At 39.4% G+C, this 11,814-nt stretch overlaps 1 protein-coding gene across 1 annotated transcript in view; it reads right to left on the bottom strand.

Annotated features, from left to right (window-relative positions):
* Positions 1–697: 697 nt before the first annotated feature.
* PRTG (protogenin) overlaps positions 698–11,814 on the bottom strand; it is an 81,502-nt gene continuing 70,385 nt past the window's right edge. Inside the window, 5 exon segments of the mRNA XM_032750315.3 lie at positions 698–6,102; positions 7,187–7,291; positions 8,268–8,433; positions 9,375–9,495; positions 10,040–10,222. Coding sequence (XP_032606206.2) covers positions 5,782–6,102; positions 7,187–7,291; positions 8,268–8,433; positions 9,375–9,495; positions 10,040–10,222 — 896 coding nt within the window. The 3' untranslated portion in view covers positions 698–5,781.

Raw genomic sequence — 11,814 nt, 5'->3', positions numbered from 1 at the left:
GTGGGAAATAATTCCAGGTACATAAGTGATAAATGAATACATATTTGGGAAAGTTCTATGAAATTCAATGATAAGTTCAGTTTACTGTCTACCTCTTTTTATGACTTCAAGTGCCAACAATATCCCTATCTGCTCAGCCTGAAATGAGTTGCTGCAGTTTTTATCTTCCTTGTTTTGAGCCACTCTTCAAGAGACACTGAAAATAAAATATCAAGTAACTTTTTTACTAAGGAAAACTTTTATTTCAACTGTGCAATCAATCAGTATTTAGACAGCAGTTTCATAAACATTTGGCATTTAAACTTCTATTATTTTTTGGCATGACCTTGGGGTAGTATATAAACAACCCTGGAGGGGGAAAATGAACCAACACACTAGGTAACATTTACTAGAATGCTAGAAAAAGAAAAACAAATCCACATTATTAAACAAAATAGTTTTTAAAAGACATTAAAAAGTTACATTCAAATCAGGGCAAACATTAGCTTCCCTCATGCAATGGAATTCATGGAGCTGATCCCCTGAGACAAATATAAAATTAATACAATTCAGCTCCATCCTCCATTAGCCAGTCAGCCATTGCTGCCCTTAGAAGAAAATGGCACACAGAGTGAAAGGATCCAGACCACCACAATGTCAGATACACACCTGGCTCCTACACTGGCAAGTCATTCACAACTTAAAAAAAAAAAAAAAAAAAAAAAAAAAAACAAAAAACCCAAACAATCAAAAAGCAACATTTGTATAAATCAGTTTTTCATATACAGTTAGTCTTCACTGAAAACACACCAGGCAGATGCAATGTGAGTATATGCAACCATGAAAAGCTGAAAACTTCTGTTTTTGAAGGAGCCCTATGGAACCAGAGGGCCCAACACAGCAAAGCCTTAAGCATGATTTTATTTCCCTTTTGAGTCAGTCAGGAGTGGGCTCAGCATAAATCTAGAGGAACTTCAAAAAATAAAACTTACATTTGAGCCAATGTTCTTTTCTCTGTTAACAGAAAGTGATTTGGGTTTGGACTTGTATTGCAGAACTGTGGTTTTTGAAACACATGCTCCAAACTGCTATAGTGTTATTGTAGAAAGGTGCTCAGTATTTCCAGGAGAGAGGAATCCCTCTGCTTTAGAGGCTGCCTGCCATTAGCAGAGCTGCAGCTGCAGCAACTGCAAGCGTGTAACAATTGCTCAAGCTAAGAACTACCACTTCAGCAATTACTAAGTGTAATTCTGCTTTCAATTTTATGAGAATAATGTCAGTTAATTGATTTCTGTGAAATACCACCAGCATTACACCTGTGCAGCTCTCTCTGGTTGCCATGAATGGGATTTTGGGCTAAACATGGAGTGCCCTCCAAAACCTGCCAATGTTCCCCATGTTAGGAGATGGAATTTTCCCTGCATGAACTTAATGAAATGAGCAAAAATTCATAAAATGAACAAAAGTTACATTTTACTGAGAGCCAACAATAACTATGCTTATGTACACCCAGGCTGCAGCAAATGAGAAGTCATTCAAGTTGACTTGATTTGCAATGAAAAAGAGGTAAACTGACTTGAAATACTGATGTTTACTACAGTCTAATACTGGATTCATGGAGATTTCTAAGACTTCTGTCCTTTTAAAATAATAGTAGTGTGAAAATTTAAAAAACAAACATAAGCTTATTTTGTTTGTCCAGACTATGCAAACTGAAATACAAATTAATTCTCCCATAGACTTAAAAAGAAACAGGATGAGGACCCTGATTTGAATAAGACAAACATGATGAAGCTCATATCAAAAGCTTGGGATTAAACCCAGAGAAGGAATGAACTATAGGAATAATGAAAAACAGGCAAAGCAATCTCTTGATACTCTTTCCTGTTAAAAATAGTATCAGTTATCCAAAAAATGGAGAGCTAATATAGGAAATTACTGAAAGTGATATGTAGATTTTTCAGATTTCTCATAACAATAACAGAGCGATTAAAAAGTAACCAAGTGATGTGCCCTGTCCTGCACAGCACACACATTCCCAGTCCTGGATAACTCCTGAAAGATGGCAGTGCTTTGTATTTGTTAAACATGAAGAAAGCATACAAGTATAGCTGTGGGCAGATTGAGTATTTAGTTTTGACCCCAGGCCTTGCTGTGGCACTGAAGGGCAGATCCTTTCTTACAAAGACTATCACCATGGAAGTCAGTTTGGAGGTTTCCTCTGTAAGTTTTGATGCTTTTCAAGTCACATCAACGGTAACATTTTTGCTTTTTTTTTTTTTTTATAACACAAGGGTTGCACATACACTCATTACACCAGCCATGGACCCTTAGTTCTTACAACACTTAAACAAAATCAATTCACATAGTGTAACACTAAATTCCACATTTATGTTCATCTTCCAGAACATATTTAGCAAAATTCATAATTAAGAAATTATATTTTTTCTCCAGGACCCAGTTTCTACAGACACAACATAGAAGAAAAACCTGGAAGACCTGAAACCAGTCTGCCTGCTGTGTTCTGCCAGCTCTTTCTAGGCAAATGAAATGAAAAATTCAGTGAAAAACTCATTCCCATGGGTATAAACTTTGAAAAAAATTATCATTTGTAAGATCATATTTATAATCACATGTGTTGGCCTCAAGGCTATAAAGCATTTAAACTTTTAAATTTTGCACTGTTACAATTATGAAGGATTGATTCTGCTACTAAGTTCAATAGAGACATAATCAATTTCTGGATATTCCTTTGCTTACCTTGTTGGTGTTTTCAATAATAAGACAAATTTTCTCTCACAAAATCTTGTGATATATTAGTACTAGGCCATGAATTTTGAGGAGAGAATTTTTGCTCTGTAGAAATCATAACTGTGCCAAAGGGAAGCATATGAATGTAGACTGGGTTCTGGAGAAGTGTTTTATATTTGGTTAACATAAAAATAAAGAAAAAGACAGAATAATTAATGTCTAACTAAGCTTGCCTATATGCTGAGGTAACCTTAAATATCTTTGGTTTTCTTTATTTGCTGGTAAGAAGTAGCTTGATAAAATGTTAAGTGATGAATCCAGTTCTGCTGCTCTCTAATACACTGAGTATTTTCAACTCTTTGGCTATTTAACTGCAAACATCTATACAAGATTGGCAGATTTTCTATGAAGTCCGTTTCTCTCAGATTATCCATAGGTTAAACTACAGAATGGGTCTTTGGAAGGAAGAGTTTAGGATTTACAGTATTTATCTGTAACGAGGATCATTAAATTATACCCCATTGCCAGTACTTACAGCAAACAAGTCTTTGGAGAAGCAGTTACCATCTGCATATCAGCTCTTTCTGAATGCAACTAACACAAGAGGCTACTCTGAAAGATGAAGTGTGAAACTTCATGCTACAGTTACACATTCTTACTCTAGTTTTGATTAATTCACACTCTACCTAACTAAAAACAGCTGTACACTACACGTTCTGCCTGACAAGACTGAAAATAAATCTTTGGTGAAAAGTTCTCTTTTTCTTCAGCAAGTAGTAAAAAAACTGTTTAAAAATATTTTTCTTAATACTGTACTGTTCATCAACTACAAGCTGGAGAAAAAAAATACACTTGGAATTCTTTGGAGATATCTGCTGGTATTTTAACTTTCTTTAAAGGCTCTTGTAACAACAAGGTAGTTAAAATTCTTGAATACAACTCACCTATGCAATTGGCTACTACAATCAAGTCCTATTCGCTTCTGTTAGTAACTACTTAGACAATAAAATGTATTCAGCTCTTCAAACCTATAGCTTTTCAACTAGTTCAAATTCTTTTGGATAATATGTGGCCTCCTTCTCCTCCACAGAAAAGTCTTTGGTACAAGATTATTCTTCAAGCATTGGAATTGCCACTGTTAGGGAGAGGTGAGTGTGTGCTGTGTGCTTCAGGACTGGCAACAGTTCCAGGGGAAAGAACTCCAGGAACCAGAGCCCGATTCCTCAGCACAATCCAACCACGAGAGTAGGGCTTACCCACAACTTGTGACCACCTACAGGTACTGAGGAGCATCAGGAGTCAGCCTGGCACACCTCCAGGTGTCACCTAGAAGTGACATCTCAGCCCCAGTAATGTCAGTGGGAGTTCTGACAGACTTAAATAGAGCCAGGATTTCCTATGGTTGATTTCTCACAGCATTATATTTTAAACAACTTTTTAAAGTAAAAACATATGCCTAATTTTTTTTTCTTTTTCTTTCTTTTTTCTTACTTTTTTTAAAATGTAGAACAGGGAAAGAGGAGTGAGAAGAGGACCGGATATAGATACAGGCAAGTTTATAACATTGGATGATTCCAGCCTCCTCCCTGTCTCTCGCTCTCTCCTATTAAAACACAAAATGATACCCTGTCAGTTTGCTTCACGTTTCCGTGAGGCAGCTTAAAAGTAACAAACTGTTCCCTGAGTACAGGAAAAAACAACAACAAAAAAATCAAAACACTAGAATAATTTTTAAAGGAGGTAGTATAAAACAGGAATTGCATGGGTTCGAGGCAGTAGCAGTACTCACCTCTTTCAACAGACTCTTCAACTAAAGCTCTGGCTTTTTTTATTTCTCATGGTAGCCTAATCAGAGTTTTAGATTGGCATATAGGTAAAGTCACTCCCTGAGCTAAAATTCCTGGCTAATAGCACACTAGGTGAAGGCAAGGAGCAGGTTTGCATCCTAACAATAGTTCTGAGACATACTACAATGCTAACACTCAAAGATGGGTAAAAATGAGCTATAAACTCACGTTACAGTTTATTTAAAATATCTAAGAAGCATTTAAGGCATCTTTCTGTACTCCAAAGGAACTTTATGAATACTAAAAAGGAATAAGGCAAATCAGTAATTTCATAATATATAATGCAAGGCACCACTGCTAAGAAGTACTGTGATACTGGAATACTCAGTGTTGTCATCTATTCCATAACTCTCAGGTGAAACCAAGCTGTTTGAAAATGCTGAGTACTTCTTCATTTTGCTATTATTTTTAGCCTTAACTGTGAATACAGGGGCAATATTTGTCACACTCTGGGGAATCCAGCACATCCCAGAGCCTCAGGGATACAGCATATATGCTGGCACAGGTTTCTGAGGAAAGGCACTGTCCTAGGCTTACTGAGGGTCTAAGAAATCAAGAGGTACAAAAGATTTCATGCGGCTGTATATGTGGAAGTCTCAGTTCTCCCAGTTTTTAACATACTCTGTGTCAACCACATGAAATCATAACATTTTATACTCTGAGGTTTCCTTCTTTTTAAAGACAGAGCTTCAGCTAAACAATCTTGTCCACCAACCTATACAACTCCCTGATCACTGAGTCATACACATGCACGCACACACACACACGCTCTCTACGCACCACTTGGGGTGAGGTGGGAAAATGAAAACAAAAAACCCCAAAATAAAACAACACTACTAGGAAGTATCAGTTCCATAGCTGAGACCAACTAGAACACAAATGAGGTAAAGCAGTCGTCATTCAGAGTTCACCTTTCGGCAAACTGAGGTAGATAGTCAGCAAAAGGGCCAACAGCCTTCCCTTTGCTCAAGTGACATATTTTTAACCTTAGTCAGAAATCTTCACTCCTTTCACATTTTTTGACCACCGAACATTCAAAACGAGTGAGCTTTAAAAAAACAACCCAAAATACAGGAAAAAAAACCAAAAAAACCCCAACATTCAACAGAACTGTGGATCGCCTGTTAGGTTAGCCAGGCTTTCCACAGCGAAACTTTGGCTCCTGTTCATTGTCCTTCGAACAGCCAGGGCGGGGAGGCCGGGCTCAGTCGGGCACGGCGGGCAGGCCCCGCGGCGGGCAGCGCCTCGCGGCCTCAGGGCTCCCCGCGCCCCCGGGGCCGCTGCCGGGCACGGCCGACAGGTGAAGCTCATCGTTGGACTCGTGCGAAAACCTCCCGGAGTCGCCGGTCTCGTGGCTCCCCTCGCTGTTGGCCGAGTGCTCCGTGTCGGCCGCGGCCCCGAAGGGCGCCTGGAAGTCGGAGCGCGGGCCGGGGCAGCCGGGGCAGGCCGGGCAGCCGGGGCAGCCGGCCTGGCGGAGCAGCGCGGCGGGGCCGGGCTGGTACAGGCACACGAACCTCCTCTGGGGCTGCACAAGAGCACACAGAAAAGAGTCTCAGAAAAGCTGAGCCGTAATTTGAATTTTTACTGCATTTCCTGTCTCCTATTCCACCAGAATGCTTCTCTTCCTAGAGGAGTTTAAAAATAATCAATCTCAAGTCTTGCTCATACTTTTCCACAGTAGATGAAATAATCCTTCTAGGTAAGCATGGCTAATAAAAAATTATTTCACTAGAGAGACGTGAAGAGTTATTTTAAAAACACACTTGGTAGAGCTCCCTCCCATCCCCTCATGCATATTCTTTAAGCATTACTCCTTGGGTGATAGCAAATATTTTTCATATAGAGGCATCAGAAATACACAGCTGCTTGTAGAAATATTTTTCAATATGATTTTACAACACAAATATCAAGACTTTCTAATTCTTAAACACACAGGAGCACAATACAAGTTAAAGTGCAATGAAGAATGGTTGTATGATCCATAGTATGAATTTGCATCGTAATGTTCCAGATTTGGTTTAACACTTCAATTTCAAACTGCTCTTTTTCTCAGCCAAATAGCAAATATGTCCAGACCAACAATTTCAGAAGCCAGACAGTTCTACTCAGGCTCTCAATTTTCTCAGCACTTTGGGTATATCATCTACTTTCCCTTATTTGTTTCTCTTCAGCCAACAAAAATTTTAGCTGCCAGAATAGGAAAGGATTTTTTCTATTTTAATATTATTTTTATTCGTAAATATATATTTAATTTGTATTTATGTTTATACAGAGTCTCTGCAGAAGTAGTTAATGCAATGCAAAGTGCACAGAAATCTTTCTGTTTACAGATACAAAGGAAAGTAAACAATCAGTAAACTGCAGAGTTACAGTGTCTGCCAACTGTAAAGCGTCACAGTGTACTGACAACAATATCTGTCAGAAAATGGAATTTCTGTCAGACTTTACTATGGTGAGATAGAACACCATCAACCTTACACAACTGAAACTATCCAATTAATACTAAGACCACTAAATATGTTTTTTCATAAACAGAGAACTATGTATCTTCCTTTGCAAAGCGTGTGTTATAGTAAAGATTGTGCATCTCTGCCCATTAGAGCAATTACCTCCTCAGTCTTCGCCTTCTTAGCATCTTGGAAAAACAGCCACCTTTTCTTGCCATTAGTCTTTGTGACAGGCCCATAGCTGTTAATAATCAGATCAGATCCTCCCTACAGCAGAGGAAGATGCAGACATTTGTTTTAATAAAGTAAATTTCTAAGAGACTTGAAAATATTTTTCTATTTCTACCTATTGGTTCCATACTGAAAATGAAGACAAATGAAGCCTCAGTAGTGAATCACATTTTCGTGGTCTGGTACACATCTGCTCAAGACAAGTCAAGAGCAGACCTGCTAAGTCTGGCAAGCTTTCTGTCCAGACCCAAGGCTGCAATACTGCAGGCACACAACAAAATACTCCAGCTACTGCTCTTGCTCTAGTACTTAGAGTGAAGCATTCCTAGTTAGTGTCTGTGCCTCTGCTGGGTCCATTTCCACTTCTCAGTCTCACACATCTCCTCAGGGAGCAGCTGCACTCAAGTTTGCAGTGTGAACAGAAGAAGCCTGAACACAGTATGTGTGCATGTGAAAGAAAGGCCACTGTGGTGGTGTCACACTGGCTTCCTGGGCTGAAGGTTCTGCACATCCACTGGTACATCCTGCCTCTAGCCTAACTTATAATGTGACTGAGTATGAGTTTATAAACTGCAACATTGTCTTACCAGTAAATATATGGAAAAAGAATCCTTTCCTGAACACCTGCTTAGTGCCATAGTTGACTAGCCTGTGCACAGGCACTGACTGAGCTAGGTGCTGACAGGAACTCTCACTTTTCTCCTGGGACCAGCAGAGGCCACCGAGCAGCCCCGAGTCTGTGAAACCTCCATCCTCTGATGCTGTACCAGGGCCAAACTGCAATCTGCAGAGTACAGTTGAAGACAAATGTACTCAACCAGGTCTCCAGCTGAACCTTCAGATAAGTCTTGAAAATCTGAGCCTGGATTGCCAACTTTGTACTTGTCCCATTAATAACACAACCTCCTGGAGGTTCATAGGATATATATTTTACTTTTGATAAGGACTGATATTATAACAATGAATTCTAAAGAAAGATTTCTGACCTCAGAGTTAGTAAAACTCACAGTACCTTAGCATCAATGAAGCTGTTTCCCACTATCATTGGCAATAAGGATTCTTCATTCTCTGCAATTCCTTCAATATTCTTCTCCACCTCACTAGGGCTGGCTAATGAGATGCTGGTGTGTGACAGCTGGTCAGTGCTTTGCTGCACAGGCTTAGGAGCAGATGCTTTCCTACACAATGTAAAGGAGGAATAAAATTGACCCACAGGAATACAATAAAAAAAAGTCAAGGATAAACTTCAAAGCTACTATTAATCAAGTAATCCTGGTATATTCTTGGCATTTACATTTTGTTATATGATACTCCTAACTCACATGGAATTTAAATGTTATTGCTTGTGATAAAAATAACATCTGCTTCCAGTTAATCATACACAGTAGGCTACAAGCTAATATGCAGACAGGAATTGTCATGATTAGTAATATTACTTGGAGGAAGTAACCACTAATGACATTAAGACCTTTCTACCATACTGCACAGAGACTGTCTCCTAGTCTGTATTTTTTCCTGAATGTAAGCTAAAAAGCCCTTGTTACCAAAAAACACTTTCAGTGAGTTTTTTAATTTATTATTTCAAGTGACTTATATTTGTTCTGATCCCAAAGTTTTGGGCAGAGTCACTGGGCCAGTTTATACCCTCTAACAGCTGATGACAGACACAGACAGTGGCTTGCACCACTGCAAAGGAACTGCATCAGGGATCTGCTTTAAACTCTGCATCATGGAACTCCTTTATGTCAAACTTCCTCTTGTCCAGCAGCACCAGGGGAATAAAGCCTTGCCAGCCAGGTGTGGGCAGGCTGGAGGGTTCAGCAGGAGGAGCAGATGATAACAGCAGCTTGCTTATCTGACCCAAAACCGGGGTTCAGCTGGAAACATGCCTCATACTGAGCTGTCAAAGCACCACCACTGACTCACTCTGTGGGTTCTTCCTCCTTTTCATTGCAGAGAGGGCTCAGGTACAGTAGGAAGAGCCAACAAAGTGCTTTGTTTCCAACACTGGTAGAAACAGGTGAAGAGACAGACTACTTCAGAGAACTCTTGGAGGAGAAGGCACATGCTAGAGTGAGTACAGTGAAAAAGAGGCCAGTCTTTGAGAACAAAAACATACCTGGCTTTACTGCGATAAATTAAGATCAAGATGCAGATAAGGATGCAGGTCAAGGCTATGCAAACCCCAACAACAATGCCAGTCATTGATTTCTGGTCCAGATGGTAATAGTCAGAATAAGCTGTATCAAAAAGGAACACAGAAAGGCTCAGTAAATAAAAAGAGTTAACTCCTGCCCCCTGTCAGGAAATCAATAGGGTTACAGTTACAACCACAGAGACAAATGCTTCCTTCTAATGAGATCTCCAGGCCTTCTCTGTCATACATTTATATACTTTTGAAAATAAAACTTGTAGACCAGAGGAGCGTCTGGTCAGTGCAGTCCTGAGAGGGGAGGAAGAGGACAGACCCAGTGCCACTGATAAAGGACTAAAAGGAAATGCCTTAAAAGACTGGTTGCAAAGTTACTGATGTAAAATTCAAACCAATTATGTATTCTCATTTGAAAGGCAAACATTGAATTTCTGAGCAAGAGAATTAGACCAGTTCTGAGTTGAACTGAGATAAAAATTCCAAAATTGTTTCATTTAGAAGAAAACGCAACACTATTAGGAGTGCCTCACATAAAACAGAATGGTTTACCCAGAAAGTGGTTACAGCTAAAACAAACAGGGGTCTTTTCTCCCCAGTACTTGTGACAGAGTAATTAAAGCATTGCTACTGACCTGTGGAATCTCCAGAATCCAAGCGTTTAGGTCTCTGGTTAGACTCTGATGTCTCCTTTGTCAGGACAGCAAATTCCACTGCATTTGAGAAGGGTCCTTCTCCCACTTCATTGGAGGCTGCTATTTTAACCAAGTAGATGTTTCCTGCTATAAGGTTTTCCAGCAAAGCCATGGTCATTGCTCCTATGAAAAGATACAATAAACAGTTCCATTTTGACAAAATTTTGGGAAAATACTCAGATTTAGACATTGGGACCTATACTTTTTTCCCAATAGCACCTCTAAATCTTGCTTGAGGATTGTGATCACTTTGATATGGTCTACCCTGCATATACAAGCTACAGAATGAACACAGGCCTTACATTCTCATCCCTTGCTTCCTTTCTCTCCATTCTATTTGAACATAGGACACTGTGAAGTGCCAGTAATTCAAAACCAAGATTGACGTATCAGCTATGACACAGAGCACACCAACCCTATATCTAGCAGAGCTGCATTTCAGTGTGACAGCCTTTATGTTGTGATCACATCTGTGAGGAGATGCACCCAGCATTAACCAGACTCTCAGGCAGAGAAACCAGAACATGAAACCTCTCTCATATAGAACACATGTGCCTCTCCTCCACCTACTGTACCATGAACAAAAATTAACTGAATCCAGGTTCAGTTTATCAAATTTCAGGTCTAGTTATATGAACAGGACAGCTCTGCAAGAGTGCTTTATACGATGATTTTAAAATAAAAGTAAACCCTATTTAGACCTGTGTAGGCTTCCTTGATTACTGTGCATCTAAGCTGTGCTACTAAGAATATTAGAGAAAATGTCTTTTTCATGTGCTAGGGACTCATTTCCTAAAGTCCCTGAAGGCAGGATAAAAGATTAAGAACATAAATAGGATACACTAGCATTGTCCTTAGACAGGCAAAACTCCTATCAAAGTCAATGAGAGCTTTGCCTGCCCAGGGACTGCAACTACTGCTTAGAATTCCAATTCATCTCTAAAATGCCTGTGTTTCTTGCTACCACAGAAATATGCTACTTTTATTTCCCTAACAGTGGCAGCTACAGCACTAAATCTATCTTTTTGCTTTCACATACTCCATTTACCTTCTCAGGCTTAAGTCAAAATTTTAACTTTTTAAATCAGTTTGAGAAGTCAAAATTTATAGTATCAGGGGAGCCTATAAAACATAAGGTTGTTTTGTTGTCAGAAAAGATTATACATTTGGCAAAAAGGAAGCTACTTCAAAAGCTGTTTCAGTTCTTCCATTAAAAAAAAACCATTAGCTGAAAGCATTTGAAGTAAAATGTGAGGTATCTGTAACCAAAGGAGCTGTAATATTTAGCACCAGCAAGGGTGAAAGGTCACATTTCAATATCACAGGCTCCTTGCCACCAGCTCCTTTCCAATCTGCTGCATTGCTAAAGAAAGTGAGCACTTGGTACTGATTTACTGCACACCAAGTGTGCAAGGGCTGTAACTTCTGATCCACTTGAAGAGAGCTAGGGAAGAAGGGGGAGGCGGCTGAAACATAACTCACATCATTAATCAGCACCAAAATGCAGTTATATTTTCTGGTTTTGCCAGGCCTAACACAAGCTCAGTCAAATTAGGGGGTGGATTGGGAGAAAATTTCCTGAATAAACTAAGCCCATACTAGGATTTTATAAGTGGTTTGGTTTGGGGTTGTTTGGTTTGGTGTTTTTTTAATTTTTTTTTTTTTTTTTTGAGGGGATTTCTCTGGAGGTATGACAATGGAATGGAGTCAAGATT

The sequence above is a fragment of the Taeniopygia guttata genome, chromosome 10 (genome assembly GCF_048771995.1).
Source record: "Taeniopygia guttata chromosome 10, bTaeGut7.mat, whole genome shotgun sequence".
NCBI lineage: Eukaryota > Metazoa > Chordata > Aves > Passeriformes > Estrildidae > Taeniopygia > Taeniopygia guttata.
The sequence above is the reverse complement of the archived record's forward strand: the minus strand, read 5'-3'. Positions and strand labels throughout refer to the sequence as shown.